This window comes from Anser anser (genome assembly GCF_964211835.1).
Source record: "Anser anser genome assembly, chromosome: 12".
Lineage (NCBI taxonomy): Eukaryota > Metazoa > Chordata > Aves > Anseriformes > Anatidae > Anser > Anser anser.
In genome coordinates, this window is record NC_139733.1 from 20,874,781 (window position 1) to 20,893,743 (window position 18,963).

At 43.2% G+C, this 18,963-nt stretch overlaps 1 protein-coding gene across 8 annotated transcripts in view; it reads left to right on the top strand.

Annotated features, from left to right (window-relative positions):
* CHL1 (cell adhesion molecule L1 like) overlaps window positions 1-18,963 on the top strand; it is a 127,938-nt gene that overhangs the window by 56,891 nt on the left and 52,084 nt on the right. For all 8 annotated transcript variants that reach the window (XR_014571602.1, XM_083795856.1, XM_083795852.1 and 5 more), the window contains 3 exons: window positions 13,090-13,279; window positions 15,427-15,532; window positions 16,981-17,171. Coding sequence is in view for 7 of the 8 variants with exons in the window: in XM_083795856.1 (XP_083651982.1) it covers window positions 13,189-13,279; window positions 15,427-15,532; window positions 16,981-17,171 (388 nt within the window). In the remaining variant the exon portion in view is untranslated. The remainder of the gene's footprint in view (window positions 1-13,089; window positions 13,280-15,426; window positions 15,533-16,980; window positions 17,172-18,963) is intronic.

Consider the following 18,963-nt stretch of genomic DNA (forward strand, 5'->3'; position numbering starts at 1 on the left):
TAAGAAGGTTAGCCCCTGAGCAGGGGTGAAACAATAGCGCGGGGTGTTTGAGCTGAATATTGCAGGGTGTATGCTGCACCTGCAGCTTTTTTACAGCGTGCTGACCTGGCATGTTAAGCAGGTGTTGGGTTAGCCCCAGCCTGCTTTGTGCTGGGACATCTTAATCAGCGCTGGTCCTGTCTGCACATCCCTTAGGTCTAGAAAGAGAGGAGCCACGCTGTGCCAGTCTGGGGTGTTGTGGAGTCCTGGGTGGTCCCTTTCAAGAAGGAGAAGTGGTGCTAGAGATAACAACTAGCTCCTGGATGGATCCTCCTGGCTGCATCCTGGTGGTAGCAGCCCCGGAGCTGCTTTTGCAGACAGTGAGAGCTGCCTCTGAAAGGCTGGGATGCCCAAACTTGTCCTGGATTATGCAGGCTTAAAGTCTTTGTGGAAAACACTGGTTTCTGAGTGTGAAAGCAGTATTCCTTGTACCCAACAAGTTCGGTGAGCCAGCTTTGAACATTAGACAAGTTGAGAATGGAAACAACCTTCGCGCTCATAAAGCAAAGTTTCAAAATTGGAAACGGTGTTACAAAAGAAAGCAGAGAAAATTAGGAAACAGAAAGATGCCTTTTAAGTGGGGCTCATTAGCAGCTGCAGAAGGAGGAACTCGTTTCTCATTTGTCTTGACTTTGGTGCTTCCAGCCCGACAGCATTCAGGGTCTGGCAAAGTCTGGTAGAGGTGGGAATCCATCCCTTAGATATCACTGTTCTTTTTTTTAAAAAAAATATTATTTTATTTTTATTTTTAACTTTCTGGCTACTACTAAATGTAGTATGTAGGCATTTATAATAAATGTAGGCATTTTATAATAGCTCTCAAGCCCTCCTCGGTATCTCTGCTGATTTGGAGGACTTGTTTGTGGTGTTTGCATTTACTTGCCTGGTGCCCAGCAGGGTGCTAAGGAACTGGGCTTTACTGGAGAATGAATCAGAGGAAAACAATGATTTCAGACGTTGCCCTTTTATGTTTCTCTCAGGAAGCAGGCTGAATTGCAGACGTTTGGTAACATTTTACAAATCACATAAATAATTTTAATAAATCTTCACTCTCCACTCGCTGGCCAATAAAGGCTTTCCTGCCAATAGGTAACAGAAGTTTGCTCTAACCTAACCTTGCTTTGCTTTACTAATTGCTTCCACTAACTGGAAAGTCTGGGAAAGAGATTTGGTGCACATGAGTGGAATTTGATGTGTTTCCCACGGAAACAGATCAATTTATTTATTTGTTTATTTGGTTGGTTGGTTGGTTTTGCCAGTTAAACAGATCAATTTATTTATTTATTTATTTGGTTGGTTGGTTTTGCCAGTTAAGGTGAAGCCAGTCAGGAGCCTCTATCCTGACCTCAAAGGCTACAGCCTGGTGCAGATCAGCATCCTCTGGAGCAAGTGCTACTGAACAGCTTGTACAATATTGTATTTCACAATGTTTCTCATTTTATATTTATTTATGTGAATATAGATGAGATTTTCTTGCTGCCATTAGTCTTTCTTTTTGAAATAAATTCCCACTGTGTCTCTCCACTCGGAGAGATCAAGTGGTTTGAAATCCTGCGCTGAAGGAACATTTGCTGCTGTGCCTCAGTGAGCTGCTTTCCTCTCCCCTCCCCACAGACCGCTGGCACCGCTGCGGCATCTCCTGTTCCCCACGCGGTGCTTTGGGACCTGGTGCTACGTTCAGTTCTTCCCTAGTGCGTTCCTGCTCCTGAAGCATGAGTTCTCCCAAGCCCCTGCCCTGTCTGTCTCTGTGCAGCGCTGGTCCCAAACTCATCTGCATTCCCTGCTATTCTGACAGTTTCTGCCCTCTCCCAGGAGCTGTTCACTCTCTCATCTACATCTAACAGCAGCTGCTTTGAGGCCCCGCATAGCTCTATCATGCTTGTTGGTGTCTGGTCTAATTTCCTCATATTCTCCTCTTGCTGCCTCCTTTTTCCCTAAACTTTTATCTCCCCATCTCCTTTGCATGTTCCAAGTCCCGTGTTTGTGTGGCTTCACAGCGCTGCACCCCTTCAGCTCCAGCCTGCGCTGCGCTCTCGTTTCTGCATCAACAGGTACTGCGAGCATCCGTGCTGACTGCTGAAACATCTGGGCTCAGAAAACATTTTTTTTTCCTCTTTATCTGTTTTATCTCCAGTGTCAAATGGGGTCTTAATGGGTGGGGGGTCTTAAAGGTGGGGCAGGTTCGCACCAAGTTGGCTCTGCTGTCTGCAAGCAGTGAGAGTCTCCGAGTCATGCTTCAACCACGTAGAGATGAGTCAAGGCAGGTGTCTGCTTTGTGAGCCATCGGCCCCAAAGCAGCCTTTGCCCAAGAAAAGTAAGTTTTTATTGGCATTTGTTCAACCCAGTTGCCTCGAGTGCTATTCCTGGGGCGACCTGTGGGAGCAACGCATGGGGCAGTTCTGCGGGGGTAAATCCAGCGCTCGCTGCTCCTGGCTGGGAGGCACGTTAAGCATCACGGAGGCATTGCTGTGCCTGGCTGTGCACAGGGTCCTGCTCTGCTGACTAAGAAGAAACTCTAAGAGAGAAATTTCTAGCCTGCTGGAAAACTAGTGTTGTTGAGAATTCTTTTATTCATGTTTTGAATCTCATCTACTTTCCCATTCTGTAGGCAAACATGCTTAGTGTCTGCTGTGGTTTAGCATCATTTACCTGGTCAACTTTATATTTACAGTTATAGGTGAAAGACAGGGGATAGAAGGAAAAAAAAGTCACTTTGTGAAGCACTCTCCCAATTTACCACGCCATAAAATGAGAAACTTTGGTGTAATAGCTACAGCATAATTATGTAAATGACATAATTTAATAATGATTATTAAATCCCAGCAAGTTTTATTTCTTTTCCTTATTATTAATGGTTCCTCTTGATAGCAAATGACAGGGTGCATATCAAAATTCATTTCTGTGGAGACACTGCATCACTTGGGCTGCCTGGAGTGCAGGACACCTTTCAGGCGCAGGCAGAGGGTGCTCAGCAGACTTGTTAACTCTGCAAGAACAAATGTCCATGAGGATAGAAGGAAGGGGAGAGAAAACTTGCACAGCAGCAAATATTTAATTAAAAGAGCTGCTTGGGCTGACTAGTTGTGGCAGCAGCTGCTTAAACAGAGATCAGTGCTTTAAATAACTGCAGCTAAATAAAAGACGGAGGAGAGTGGAGGGGAAAGCTCAAAGGGCATGGACTTTAATTGCAAAAGAAGTTTTCATTTTTACATTGCAGTGTCTTCACCAGCCATTAGCAACTTCCCTGCCTGTTTGGAAGACCATGATATCCACAAGCTCTGGGGTTTTACACCGCTGCCAAAGAGCAGAGAGGAGAGTGTGAAGGCAGGCAATATATCACCCGCAGCTCCTGCTCTCCCATGCCTTAGACATATTGGCTCTAATGAGGAAGTCTCCCACTGGCTGTTCTGCAAAGTGGAATAAAACACTAGTTTTATTCGAGTATTCTATTTCAGTAGCTAGATTTGCTCCTTTCTAGTGTTCCCTGACAGAACTACAGAGCCGCAGCCCTGCTCTAGGGCCTGTGGCCACTTCGACCTCACGCCAGGGAGCTGCCCTGGCCACGGGCACATCTCTGTATTTAGTAGCAGTCTCTTTGTGAGTCCTCTTCGCACCTTCTTAACCTGGCACACTGCGGCCTGCACCTCTGAAAGACCCCATGTTGTTCACCTAACACGAAATATTATTTATAATAGATCAGCATGATGATGATAGTTCAGCCATAGTTGTATACATCTTACTGCTCCCATGGAAAGCAAAACACCAAAAGAGAAGAGAAAGGAACATTACTCTTGTAACCACACTTGTGTGTAGTTAGTGGGCAGTGCCTTTGTGTTGTTTCTGATCTGTACTTCTGTCCTGTGGTTTTGGGAGATGCTTTACCTGACTCCTACCAGCTAGCTGAGGGAACAGACTCGGTATACCCACAGTTTCCTTATCTCCATGTACTTGTTGGTAAATAGGTGGGTAATCATACATATTTAATGGCTTCTAGACTGTCTGGATGGTGTGTGTGCTGCGTGTTTTGCTTCCTCATTATTGTGTACCTAGGCACCTTAGTTGGACTCAAATCTGGATGAAGATTTTCTGTGTGATCACCTGAAAATAATGCAGACACTGGAAACTGCTTTTCTCTGTCTTCTCAGTAGTGAAAGGGCTGATGAACATGGATCCAAAAGAGAAACAGCATTAGTCTTTTTCCTTTATTTCAGAGCTGCTGCAGATACATTCAATATATTGTCAGCTAACTGTCTTCACTTTAGTTGATTGATGTCTTGATTCACTACTCTGAACAAAGGCATTAATGGAGAGAAGCAAGTGCTGGAGCTAAAAACTCCTCTGGTTGTAGAGTTTGACAGCAGAAATGCTGCATGAGCAAGTGCAGAAAACTTTCAGTCCCTGCTGCCCACGACCAGAAGTAATCCTCACGTTATCAGCAACTCTGTTCCCTTGAAAACCTCGATACAAAACATCTCCATTAACATAAGCCATCAAAGCAAAAAGATGACCTGATAAATTGTAATATTATGCTATTTAGTAGAATATCTCAGGCACTTCCATTAAGATTAAGAACTTCTTCCTCGCTGGAGATCCCAGTCAAAAAAAACTCATCCCGTCAGTTTCTCACGTGCCTCAGAAGAGATCATTGTGGTTGTTCTCCTTTGGTTTTAGGATTTGATGCGTGCAAGCTGCCGGGATTCTCCTCTTGGGATCTTGGGAGCACACTTGGGGCAAGGGAAGGAACGGTGCAGCTCACCTGTCAGGGACGGATCAGAAACAATTCATCCCTAATGAATCAAGTAGGAATAATTGCTGTTTGCTGCTGGTTTTAGGGTAATTCACTTGCAGTTAAATACCTTCTTTTCCCTGTGCACATTGTCACCTTGCTACAAGCACAGGGAACTCTCAAGTAAACATGGACCCATGCTGTGAAAATCACTACACAAAGTGGGAACCTCATCGCTCTGCAGTGGTTTCTGTCACCGTCAGGTGATTTTCCTGCCATGCGGATGGCCCCCATACCACGCGCATGCCACACTCTTCACGCAGCCCATTAGCTCCTGGGTGCTCTAAATTTTCCCCCCTCTTTTACTACCTGATAAAGCGCAGCCTTTCTCCAGTAACTTCCCAGCAGGAGACTGGGAGAGGGATGTGCCGATTTACCCGGGTTTTATGAGGAATGAGCAATCTCATTAAACCTTGGGGCTGCGGGGCAGGACCCTGCCCACACCTCCAGCCCACCAGGGCTCTGTAGAGCCCCTGGCCTGAGCTGGGTCTCAAGGTGAGGCAGGAATCCTCCCGGAGACGTTGCTTTGCTATAAGGCATTTGTTGCTATTGCCACGAGAAAGCTCATGACTTTCCTATTGTTCTCCGCTTTGAAACAAGGAGAATGAGCGTGCGAAAAAACAAAGTGCCTTTGCCACAAATTCATTGTGAAACCAGGAGAATTTGCATCGCCTCCACTCGAGGAGGCTGTCTTCTGCAGTCTCATCTGAAAACAGACCGCAACCTGCTTTTATGTCCTTTGTGCCCGGCTGACACGCCGTCATTTCCAGTCATTCAGCCCTGGTGCTACTGTACTTTGTTTTGGGCTTCATGCTTGACCTATGAGCTGAAATGCTAATTGCTGATGAAAATTTTGAGTAATATGAAACTAGTTTCAGCCAGAAATGTGGTAAGGTCATTTAGGACATGTTGTGTCTCAAGTTTAAAATAATAGTAATAAAAAAAAGCTTCAGACTATGGTTTAATTTTTAACCAGCTGGTGTGCTTTCAGCTATATCCCTAAAGCTCGCATCTCTGCTGTTTTGCTGCCAGCATGGGGGAGTGACTGTCACTGTGTGTCTGTGGGCTTGTGAAAAAGCCATGTGTACAACATTCCTCCCTTACAGCTTTATCTGCTGGTGCTGGAGCAGGCACGCTGATTCCACTGGTTAACAACTACTGAATAAATGTATGGCCATGTCTTTAGGAAAAGGTGATGCAACGGATACACTTGGGGGGTTAGACTGCTGTTACCTCTGTAAATGTATGCATATATAAAGCCAAGAGCCTTGTTTTATGATGGCTTGTGCAAGTATTACGTAAACTGTGCTTTATAATGCGATGGAGAAATATAGTCTAAAATTACGGTAGGATATTTTGAATTTAATTTTAACTTTAGATGTCATAAAAACTTGCTAATTAAATCATGTAGATCTCTTAGAAGTTTGTAAAGCATTTACATAAGCAATTTATGCTGCAGGATGTAGTATATACAGCTCAAGTACACTATCTTCAATCCAGATTTTCCCCTGAAATAAAGAGATTGCTGCCATAGTAAAACTAGAAGGAGGCTAGAAGGAGTTAAGGGCAAAGGTATGGATGGGTTCCTACTCAGGAAAGAACTAAATTCATCCCTATAGACTTAAACTCACCTGTTACAGGGAGCCCCCGTGCTCCTGTAGCTGGGAGTTGCTGCCTCTGCCCTGCACATTGCGTGCAGGTCCCCATTCAGCTCTGCCCGGCCCCTCTGGGTCCCTCAAATCGTAACCGTTAATTTTCTGTGTTTTCTTGGCTCTAAGTGCCTAAAATAATGAGGGCTATTCTGCAGCCCGCAAGAGGAATGTTTTTATGGCAGGCCATAAAAGTCTGTGTTGCATGTCCTGGTTGCTGATGTTAGAGGATGGGAAGATGTGAGCGCGAGGCAGCGATATTCCCTTGTCCTCATGCTCCTGGCTGGTCCCCAAGGCTCCTAAAAACTACGCGTGGCAATTCACAGAGAGCGAACCAGGTGACCCACTTTGAAAACGAACTGGGGAAAGAGCCCAGAATGAGGGACTCATTGTCTCAGGTGATGGGGATCAAAATACATCATCATTTAAGAAAAAAGAAAAGGGTACTTATATTTGTGGAAGATACACCCATTAGTAGCTGTTATGGACAAAAGTTTAGGTGCACCTCTTGTCTCAGAAGGTCGTTCCACAGCTGTAGGAAGCAGCAGGATGCATGCACCTGGGGAGCAGTGCTCTGCAGTGCTGCTGCTGACCCATGTGGTCCCATCAGCAGGATCAGGCCTTGGAGTCACCGGAGTTTGGCTCAGTGGTGAACGCCACCACTCTCTGTAAGTCAGTGCACATGCTTGTATTTATTCACATATTTAAGAACATACATAATGGTAGCATTTGGCTATGGGGCATTTGGGTTTGTACGCACCTAGTTGTAGGAATGACCCTGCCAGCAGTTATCTCGATTTACTTATATGTGCTGTGCCCATGATGCTGTAACTAAAGTTTAATGATGTATTTAGCATAAACAACATCCTGTTCACAGTTAATACTTATTTCTTTGCTTATGAGTAAGCTAAGCTAGACATTGATTTTCACTCTGTGGGTTTTGTTTGTTTGTTTGTTTGTTTGTTTATTTTTGAGCCTTCATTGCCCCCACAGGCCTCGCAGGGCAGCCACCTTCCGAGTAGGTTTTGTCATAAATATCCTCAGCTTCAGACGGAAACTTTGTTTTCAGCTTTTGTGTAATTTGTATCAATTCTGTTGTTTTATCAAATGTTCTGGGTCTTAAGCTTGCTCACACAATTTTCAAGGAGAGCAAATACAGGGGTGGGGAGTTTTATTTAAGGTCGCTCAGCTTAAGTTTACAAATGATCCTCTGCAGGGCCAGGTCGCGTTCAGTCACCGTTAGGTGGGTTCAGCAGCTAGACCTAAATGGGTACTGATGTATTATTTATTCACTTCAAATACCATGTATTGCCCAGTTTCATGCTGGTTGTAAAACCAAACTCATACAGACTTGAAGGAAGCCATCCAAAGAGCACAATGGAAATGTAAGCAAAAATTTATTCAGATAATCTTAAGTTACATGAATCACATTGGTGAAATGGCAATAGGGAATCATTTTTTATTTTATTTTTTTTAGAAAAGCCTGAAGATCTCACATTCACAGACACCTCTAGATCCTAGAAGTGAGGCTTTGCATTGACAAGCAGTTACCAACAAGCAGACCACATGTACTGGTTAGAAGCCCCATTTCTGTAGTTTCCAGTCATTGTGTGCGTGTATAAGATGTGTAAGGCCTTAAGAAATATGGTGCTTGTACTGGATGATTTAGCAGTACAGCTTTTCAGCTGATAGGTGTACGAAACAAATTAAATCAGAGCTGTCAGGTGCTGGGCAATTATAAGGACAGAGTGATGACCAAGAGAAAGCATTAACCATTCGCAGCCAGCTTGTAAATGGCTTGCAAGCATAGGGTGTGATGTGCGGAGACTTCGGGAGGACAGCATTTTAGGATTTTGCTGGAAACAGCTGGGAGTAGACAGGGAACGTGCAAAAATGGTCCCCTGTGGGGAAGCGGTGGGACAGGAGATGCTCATGTGCGGCACTTCCCAGCCTCACCTTGCCGGTGAGATCACGTCTGGCGCTCCCAGCCACTGCCTGGCTTCTCCTCCAGCTAAACAGCACCTGGCGAGCCAGGCTCCCCACACCCCTACTTGTTTCCTAAAGCTTTGTCCCAGGGAAATTCGTGGTACTACTTACCCTGGTTCTTAAATCAACGGTGTTTCTCCTGCTTGTCCTGCTGTAAAATGTTTCACAGCCTTGCATGCATATTTCTTTAATCTTTATATGCATTCTGTCACATTTTTAGTTTTCATTTTGGGGGGCTGAAAGATTTAAAGACTAATAGATTCCAAAATTGGGAAGGCACAATAGCTGAAATCATGTTCGAAACACTTTTTCTAAAATAAAGTTGAGACATTGTCTAAGTGCACTGAAAGCTTGTACTTTACCTGTGCTGTCCAATAATGTTCATAAAGTCCTTTGCAAGATAAATAATGCCCAGGCTCCTCTCACTAAACCTCCTGGGAGTGAGGTTGCATCTAAAAAAAGTTTTCATATCTATATGCTACAGCCTAGTACCTGCTTGGGAAATATTTTACCACAGCAGGAAGACCCTTTCTGATTTGAATGATTACTTTAATCACTTCCAGAATTTGCATCATGGACTACTTTCCTGAGAAGTAACAACTTCCAAAAATAAGCTACTGGGATGGAGTCAGGTGAAGGTTATCTTCTCACTGCTACATGCACTGAGACATCCAAAAGCTTTTAGGAGAAAAGCCGCGTATAACATCAACACCTGAAGTGAAAGGATGGGTCCTTATGAATATTCCTCCTCATCCTTTCCAAATATATCCAGACATATGAATGAGTCTGCAGGCAGTGTTGTGTTTTGTTGTGTTTTGTTTGTTTTGTCGTGTTTCAGGGAAATAAAAAGCCCTATAGCAGCATAAACACTGTAGTCGTAGCATTACATTTAAGGTTTCACTAGCATAAATACCAGCCTGTCTCAGCTAACTAGGGAAGCAGGAAGGTTTTGTTACTCAGGGCATGGGAGAGCGCAGAGGTGTGTTCTTCCAGCCAGGGGGATTTAGTCAGTGCTCTGGATGCCAGAGGGTGGCTTTGCCAACCTGGTGGGAGGCGATAAAGAAAATCGGAAGCTAGAGAAGCTGCTGGTCTTCTGAGCTGGGGGAAGTCTGTCACTCAGGCTGGGATTCTTTTTTTATCTGTGACTGTATCCAAGAATTAGCGTACTTAATTAAACTCCTGTGCTATACAGACACTTATCTTGCAACATATGGTCTAATTAAATAACCAAATTTTCATTTCTCATACCAGGAAACATTTATATATATATATATATATTTTTTTTTTCCCGAGTTTTGTTCTGCTGTTCTGTGACTGGGGCCACCCCTGAAGGCTGTAACTTGTAATTACCAACAGCTTTTATTTAAGAATCTTGTAATATGTATGTCACTGAGAAATTAAATTTGATTCTAGCTAATGAAAAGGTCACTTCAGAAATGTACCAAATATTAAGCTGTGGGAATTCAGTACTTTCATTAATATTTGCACTCTACAGAACTTACACAGCAACCAAATCGTGCATATTTTAAGAGGGAAACAAATAGCTGAGATTGATGCCTTTTTTAATAGTACAATGTAATTTCTCTTGGAAGCACTAGACCTCTAATCTGGGAATTTTGGCTGTCATTCTGCTACTGTTTATGAGCAATTTTAATGCAGTAATTACATGTAGGGAAAATTGTTCACTAGGTTTATGAGATAAATGGAATTTATTTATTTATTTATTTACTTTTGCTGTTTAGTTGTCCAATATTTGTATTGCATGTTTCTGGGAGCAATGGTATACAATAATGTAATCTGGAACGGCATCATTCCTTAGAAATACTGATATTTTGAAAGATTCGCTCAATGTAAGTAAAAGGCAGCTCATTAAACAAACAAATGAGCTGTCCTTAGAGCAATCAGTATTTACTATTAACCAAACAGCACAGTAAATAATGAATTGCAGGTAAGGAACTACAGATAAATATATGCAGTGAATTCAAATTACTTGAGTTAAGCCTGAGGCTGACAAAAGAGGGAAACATAGGGAGGAGGGGGAAAAGGAAAAAGGAGAAGGAATCAGAAATGTAACATTTCTTGTAGCGTTCTTGTTCGTTGTGCTGAGGAAAGGTTTTCTCCCATCAGCTTTTGCCACCCCAGTGCAAGGGATGCTGCAGCTAACTCCTAGGGAGAACTAAAGGAGAATTTGGGATTCCTGGGAAAAAAACAGGTATCCAACTCAAGCTGTGGGGCTGTTCCAGCTCCCTGCAGAACAGAGTAGTTGTTTTTACCAAGGTCAAGATTTTGCAGGTTTTTATCTGGCTCACACTGGCCCCCAGGAGAGTGCTGTGCTTTGGCACTACTGAGACCGAAACCTGCCCCTTGCTGCCAAGTTCTTGTGCAGCTACCTCATTTATTTCTCCAAATTGCTTAAGCAGTTAAATTGTTCATTTGCTAGGAACTGGCAAGAGATGAGAAATTTTGGTTTGGGGTTTAATCATCGTAGGAGCGAAGCGTCGTGCTGCCTGTTTGGGTACGTGGCAGCGCTCGAGGCTGGGATGGATGGGGGAGCCTTGGAGATGGCGGGGGTTGGTGATTTGGGAAGGGGCTGAGGGGTGTTTGGGTGCTGGATATGGGGGGGGGAAGGTCTGTGAGTTGGTGAGGGAATTGGCAATTTCATCTGAGCTGTGGGCTTGAGGCTTGGTGGGAGAGCCAAACCATGACTGTCGTACAAAGCACATGGTGCCTGCCGGCCCTGCCTGCACGTCGCCCTAACTGAGGTTACTGGCTTGATGAGGGATGTCTCCAACCGTCCGTCTGCTGAGGGCCATCATTTTTTTTTCCTTGAGTTTAATCTGTAGCTGCACAACGCTTTGTGCCACTCATGTAAAAGGAAACTCCCTCCTCCTCGGTCTGCAGCCATAGCAAGCTGCCTGCCTTCTGCAATGTCGGTGGCCGCTGCTCTAGGCCGCAGAGCACCCTCAGCACGTGAGGGAAGAAGAGGGCCTTGCCGCCATCAGTGCTCCACTTGGGAGCAGCAAGCCTGGTCGGACTTGTGTGAACAGAAACTGCAGCTGTGTGGCTGGGGGACTGCTGTCAGAGCTTCTGTGTCACTGTAAATGCCGGGGGTGGGTCTGGACCTGAGGGTCTGTGAGCACCAGGAAATCCCACACAGGCCGAGGCTGTGCGGCTGTCAGCTGTGGGGGATCTGGGTGCCTCCAGGCCACATGTGCCCACCGCACACTGGGCTGCAGTAGGGAATAAAGATTTTACTGGACAGAGCTTTGGAAGGGCCTCTTCCTCGCAAGTCAGGGCTAGGAGGAATCAAGCCAAAGGAAATTTCTACTGCCACAAACCAGAGTGTGCTGCTGCTGCTGGGTGCTGCCTTAGCTGCACCTAGTGGGTCCCTGTCCCCGTGTCCCTGTCTGTGCTGTTCCCCTCCGCCCGGCGAGGCACTGAGCAGATCAGCAGCTTCTTCCACTAGCGAATGCTTGGTGCCTAAGATACTTATAAGACATCTGTTTTTTAGCCTCATTTCTACACAAATGAGGCTTATGGGATTATCATGTCTGTCTGTTGTCCTCTCGTTGGCCAATTTCAATCTTAAACCAGGGATTTTGGTCTCAAAGATGTTGATTTGCAGGAAGGTTGAAGGAATAAAAGTTATCCTGGTAGCACCTTTGCAGAAAGGAGAGCTGACACGAGAGGGAACATGCTGGGTGAAGGAAATCTCAGCTCTGTGCTTTGTAGGGCCTGGCTTGAACAAGCTGAAGGGGCTGTGCAGCTGATGCATTGGGTCGTCCCTGCATCGTAGCAGCCCTGTCTCAGAAACTGCTCCTGCAAAATTATCCTGACAGCTGAAGTCTAAATTTTTCATGACGGATGTTCTGTAAGTGCTATGAGTTAGCAGATACAAAACATACCATACGCTCATTAATATTTCACTGAGATATTGCAAGTGGTGCTGATAACTGAAACCCTCCATGCACCTACATTTCTAGGGCTCTCCCTCCTTTACTCCTCTGTGAGTTGCACTTAAACACTAATTAGAGCTGAAATTTTTCTCCTTTGGCTGGTGCCCGGCATTTTTGCCTTGTAATGCAGAGCCTAATGATGTACAATGGATTGTGTAAAACCTACCTGCAGTAGTTCTGGGATTATGGAATAAAAGCAGAGGTTTCATGCTCTGGTCCTTATTAATGAACTAAATTGGATTAAGCCTCCTTTTTTAGACATAAATGAAAGATAAAAGACATATGAGATTTATGAGTAAGGTCATTAAAGTACTAAATTTCTCTCATTAAGTCTGTTACATTACTTTCCAACTTGCACAACTCTCATTAGAAAAATTTATGAACTGGAATGATTACAAATATACCATGTTTTAAGCCATCCCTGCTTTTAATTGCAAAGCAAAAAATAATTATAGTTCTGTGCTATAATTGATATGTACTTTTTTTGCAAGTATTTTTTGTTAGAGATTTAATGTAGAGCCTTCCCAAAGCCAGGGGGTGGGGGGAGAGGAGAGGAAACTATACCACTTTGTGCAATTTAGCTGCAAATCCTGAAGCATTGCTTTACTTTAGTAACCTCATTAGAACCAAGTTAATATTGCAAGCTAATATGGCTCTTTCTTCTCCTTGCTAGACGTCCAATTTCCCATCCTTACATCTGATTTGAATTGATGGTGAGAGGAAGCATAAGGTATCTCTCATTCTGTTTGGACTCCTTGTTTACAGAAGAGTGATGGAGATGCTATTACGCACAAAAAGGATCACCATATGCCTGTTTTTCTTTGTACTGAGTTTGGCAGCAGCTATTGAAATACCATTATCAGGTGAGTTGTAGCTATTTACTGAACACTTTGCTGTTTTGTTTTGGTATCCTTTTTTTTTTTCCTTTTTTTTTTTTCCTTTTTACCTTTCCCTGAAGAAAAAAATATTAAATCCTACTTTTCAGTTGTTTCATTTCGAATTTAATTCTGCCAGAACATGGCCTTTGGGAAATCCAGAAGTGATAAAAATGTAAGACACTTTGTTTGGACTTGTTTAAATGCAGCAGTAAACTTGTCTAATAACATCTATCTGATGTTCAAGATCCAACATACCGCTTAGCTCCAAGGGTTCTGCTTTGTCCTTCACGTAAATTCCTCATTTTGGCTCTAAATCTCCCTGAAGCTTGGATGATGTACATGCAGCCTTATTTACTTGTCTCACAACCTGCCGTCTCAGCCTGAAGAAGGAGCAGGTGTATGTCTCAGAGAGTGCATTAGTCCCCAGAGAAGAATTTCCTATGCTTCACGTACCACCCTGGGGAGCACTGGCTTTATCCATCTCTGACAGGGAAGCATTCAAACGGCCTGTTTTACATGGCTGTTGTGTGTTCAGTACACGGGAAATATGGGACGAGGCTCGTATGGGACAACCCCGTGAAAGCCTGTGGATGCCGAAGCCCGGGGGAACCAGAAGGATTGCAGATTGCAGTTTGCTTTGGGGTACAACAAAACTCAGCAGTACTGGGTTTTGGATGAAGCATGCTGAGGGAGAAGGAAATGTAGGCTTTTGGCAGGCGTTTAGGTGCTGCGGCCTCAGAGCAGGACATGGGCCCTCTGCAGGGCGTTGCGTGGGCCTGCCACGGGCTGTTTGCTGCCGGGAGCCCTGGCTGCAAAGGAGATGATGATCAAGCAGGTTTCTAGCGTATTCTCCTAAAGCTACCCAAACTCCAGTGAAGGAGATGGAAGTGTTTTGAAGGAAGGTACCACAGTGGCTCCCGGTGTTTCAGTAGAGCAGAAGTGGAGCTGGGACTGCAAAGTGCAGGACAAACTGTCTGGGCAACCACTGTCCTTAAGTACCTACACGGGGGAGCCATCGAGCCCTCAATGTACTTTAATGAAGCACTTTATGCTTTAATAAAAAGGAATTATGTCTGATCAGTGGAGCTGGTGGGCTTGGAAGTGCTTGGCTTTGAGACCACACGGTATGGTATGATACCCTGGTTTACTTCAGCTTTGAGCTTCTTGGGCTTAAAAGAGAAACCAAAGATGTTAATTTTCTTCCCGGCTGCCTGTAACAATGTGATGATCCTATTATCCCCTGCTCCACAGCAGGGTGCATCCTCCTTTCTGCAGCTCTGTTACACAGACATTTGCAACACTTTAATTTCCTTAGGAAAAGAAAAGTTAGTGAAACATCACTGCATAACTGCGGTACTGCTAGTGGCTCGTCTGCTCTGGAGGGTGCATTAGGTTGTCTGTGCAGCCGATAGATTTCCTTGTAATTTTATCAATAGATTTCCTTGTAATTTTATCCAGGATGGAGACAGAAGTTTGCTACTTCATGTGTGTGTGTATCTGTGTCTGTAAGTCTGTGTATTAAAAAGCCAGCTATTAACTTCACCATGGAATAAACACGAGGCAAGGTAGTGCTCTGGCAACCAAGATACTCATACGCGTGCGGGCTTATTTCATGGGGGATATTTTTGGGGTGATTTCTGCCTCATAATTTCTTACTGAAACAAATTTCCATATGGTGAAAGCCACAGGCTGTTGAATTGCTGTGTTTATAAACAAGTGTGTGGTACGTGTTGGGAGCTGCACCGTCAGGCATGCAGCTGGTTATCGAAAGGTCAGTCCTGCTGTAGCCCTGCTCTCCAGCTCTGCTCTGGCTTTGGATTTGGCATTAGCTTGGCCCAAGCTCTTCTCTGTTTGGATGGGATGGTTATACGTGGAAGCAGACATCAGCAGTGCTCACTGAGGGCATGGCCAAGTGCAGTCAGTGCTCCAGCTCATGCTGCCGAGGCATGAAAGTGTGCAGTTTTGGGAGCAGAGTGCTGTCAACGCCAGGAAGATGATGATCATCATCCTTTATTTAAAGCAAGCCTCACTCTTTGCAGCAGTAAGGCAATTCTGACATTGTCCCTTTCAAAGAAAGGCCCTCAGCAGTTTTGCTTGAAAGGGGTTTTAATCTGCTGCCTCTTTGTGTTCAGTTGCACAGCTTCCAACAATCACGGAGCAATCTCACACCCAGGTTGCCTACCCTTTCGATGAGGACTTTACAATTAAATGTGAAGCTAGAGGAAATCCACAGCCCACGTAAGTACTGCTTTCACCTGGAGAACCAAGTAGAAATTGGGTTTGCTTTTAGACTTTGCCAAACATTTTTCTTTTTCTGAGGAGGAAAGGAACAGCTGGTGTACAGGAACCAGCTCGTAATTGCAAGGCGAGGTTAAACTTTGTGTTTACATTTAGACCATTCAGCCTTTTTTTTTTTCCTATTTTTTTTTTCTTCTTTCACTCACTACATGATTAGATATTAACATGCCTTTTTCTTGTTAGGTGGTGTTTCACTTCTCTAGCACAGGCCAAGTTCACCCCATGATACTCGTGACCTGGGCTGGGCTATGCTGCAGAAGACAAGGGGTGTGCAGTGGCTGTTCTGCCTTTTCCACAGCAACCCTAAAAATACCAAATATGTTTTGTGATTAACAAAAACATAAAAATAACGTAATGAAAGCTCCTCCTGAGACTTTCACCACTGGGTGGGGTATGGGCTAAATTAACAACTGGTTTGCATGTAATTTTTGCTGTTTAATACTTCCCCTCCTCTTTTTTTTTTTTTCTTTCTGATTGGAGATTTGTATCTTAACAAATTTTCTTCATTTCCTTTTCCTTTGACTGTTTGTCAGTGGATCAGGAAAAAGTTCTCCAGTGCATTTAAATATATGTGATAGAGTTGACCAGGCATTAGGACCCCCTATTCCTCTCTGCAATGTAGCAAGGCATTATTGCCAATACTGCTGAAGAGCCAAAATATACATTTCTGTTGGCATTAAGTTGCTATTTTTAAACCCTGAAAAATGTTGACAAACATACGTTTCACTAAATGCCTGTTATACTGTAATTTCCAGCTGTCTCAGATTCTGAATCAGTTTAGCCCATCAGTTTTAGCCCCCATTCAAGCTACCTGAGACTTTGAGATACATCAGCTGTGACCAATACTTAGGCATTCATCAAAATCATACCCCAGTAGCATCAAAACCGTGTGTTCGATGTCAAAACCAGGAGAAACTCAATAGTCTCCTCAATTTCTCCTGGGTTTGGTGATGGTACCTCCTGCAGATGGTGAGAAGAGCTACTACATATGCCAGCCAAAAGTTCCAACTATCCTACAGATAGAGTTGTCTTATTTGGTGTTGTATTATGTTTTTTGTTTGTTTTTGCAGACCTATACTTCCTTCCACAGTGTGGCTCTTGCTTTCACAGATAGCATCTCTCATTTATTGTCCTTGCCTTAAGCTCTCTATTCTTATTTCATGTCACAATCAGTTACCCAAAAGTAAAGTGTCCAATAACAGAGACATGCCCAATAGCTTGAACAAGCTATGGCAGCACTGTGTTCATTTTACCATCCACCTCCTTTTATTTCAAGCTTTTTTCTTTTGTTTTGACACTGCAGTGTTGGAATGATATTTACCAGTGGTTTTGTACTGTAGTGCACTCTACCGTGACTTGTCCTTTGTGACACTTGCATTATTTTTCAGCTTCAACTGGACTAAGGATGGAAAACCGTTCAATTTATTGTCTGATCCAAGGATAATTACATTCAACAACTCTGGGACATTTGTGATTCAGAACCATGGAATCATCACCAATTTTCAAGGGAAATATCGTTGTTACGCATCCAACGCGCTCGGAACTGCCATGTCAGAAGAAATCGAACTAATTGTTCCAAGTAAGGGCTTTTGCTTTACTTTCATTATGCTTTTTAAGATTAAAAACTATGGGAAGGACTAGTTACCAATACAATATATAGCAAAACATGTATGGTTTGTAATTCAATGAATACTGGAAGGAAAACTTTGTCCTCCCTGTAATAATTTTATTTCATTCCAGTTTTTGAGGCCAGAAATCTGAATGACAAAATCTGAATGCAGGAGTTCAGACAATAACACTGGTCTTGCAGGTTTCCAAGCGCTGATACTGATGCTCCTTACTACCTTTATTGAACACAAAAGCAACTATGTAAATTGTGTATGTTTTCCCAGATCTACTAATTTGGAAAACATTTATTGTGTACTTCTGCTTTCTGAGTATGTTCTACCACAGTTTGCTTCTAGAGGATGGGTTAGTGGGTAAATTAGTATAGACTTTTTAATAGCCATCTCAGGAGAACTGGGTGTTCAGTGACAAAATAATTATTTGCTTTGACTTGGCTATTTAAAAGCTTTTATAAAGCACTTGCTTTGCCTGTTCCATAAAACCCATAAGAATTCTTTTCTAGTTTGTATTTACTTAAAGCCTCTACTTCCTCTTGTGATGCTTCCACTTGTAATAATTTGCTCTTGCTGTAAAGAAGAAAGCATAAATATTCATGAGAATTGTAGTCTGATAAATTCTCTACCTAATCTAGCCAGACATTATTTGTGTGTGAGCTGATACCACCACATCATCAATATATAGAAATTAAAATATTTGGTGAGAATAAACAAGTAGGGAAAAAGGAAGAAAGAAAGAAAGAATGGCATAAATCATGAAATCATGAAAAGAATGCATTAAAAATTAAAAACAGTGAACAATAAAGGAATAGGAAGTCATTGTCAGTGAAAACAAAACTGGTTGGAATTAAATCTCATTGAGGAAAGAAATTTGGGGGAAATTTTTGAGTTGAAGTCATCTTTCTAATACTAGAGAAGTATATTTGATAAAGAATTAGGAACCATGCGACGTTTTTATTTTCCAAGTGTTTATTGGAAAGCAAAAGCTGCTAAGAGTCATAAGACTACAATATTTCAGCTTGGCAACCATGACTGAGTGACCAGAAATTGAGAAGACAGTATGGCCTGCCTCTCAGTACAAGGAACATGAAATCAGGAGCTCGGGGGGAGGATGGGAGAAATAATGGCATATTACTGCAAAACAGCAGGTGATGCAAATGTTTGAAAACTCAGGGGAAAGTGATCTAATCAACTGTAAGTTCATTAGTCCGATGTCAGTAGCATTCAGGGTATGGTATAAATACTTAAGGGGAGAATATTAAAGTCCTGGAAGTGAATGGGAAATTATCTCAAAAATATAGTAGTTAAAATTACTGATCACAGAAATGTGTCCTTCCATCGTTAGCATAGAAGGCAAAGGGGAAGTTGGGTGACTTTCAGGATTGGGGTTATGGAAGTGGGATGAAATTTACTGGTAAAAAGTTTAAGGTCATCTTGCTGGGCAGTGGTTAGGACAATATCACTACAATGGCTTTGTACCAAGAAATGTGATCACTTGTATTTTGGGAGTAGCTGAGGACAATAAAGACACAATTGGTCATAAATTCTGGATAGAAATTCATGAAATTAGAAGAGAAAAATTTAAGGCAGTACTTTCTCAGTGGAGTAGAAGGGACAAGAAATTTCAGTGTCTATGTGATGAAGCAGGGTAAGCACATAAAAGTAGGTATGTGGTGTAGGTGTGTGAGAGAGAACCAACGATGCAGGGGAGGGTTTTTTTCAGTCTCCCACTGATCACACGTTTCCAAG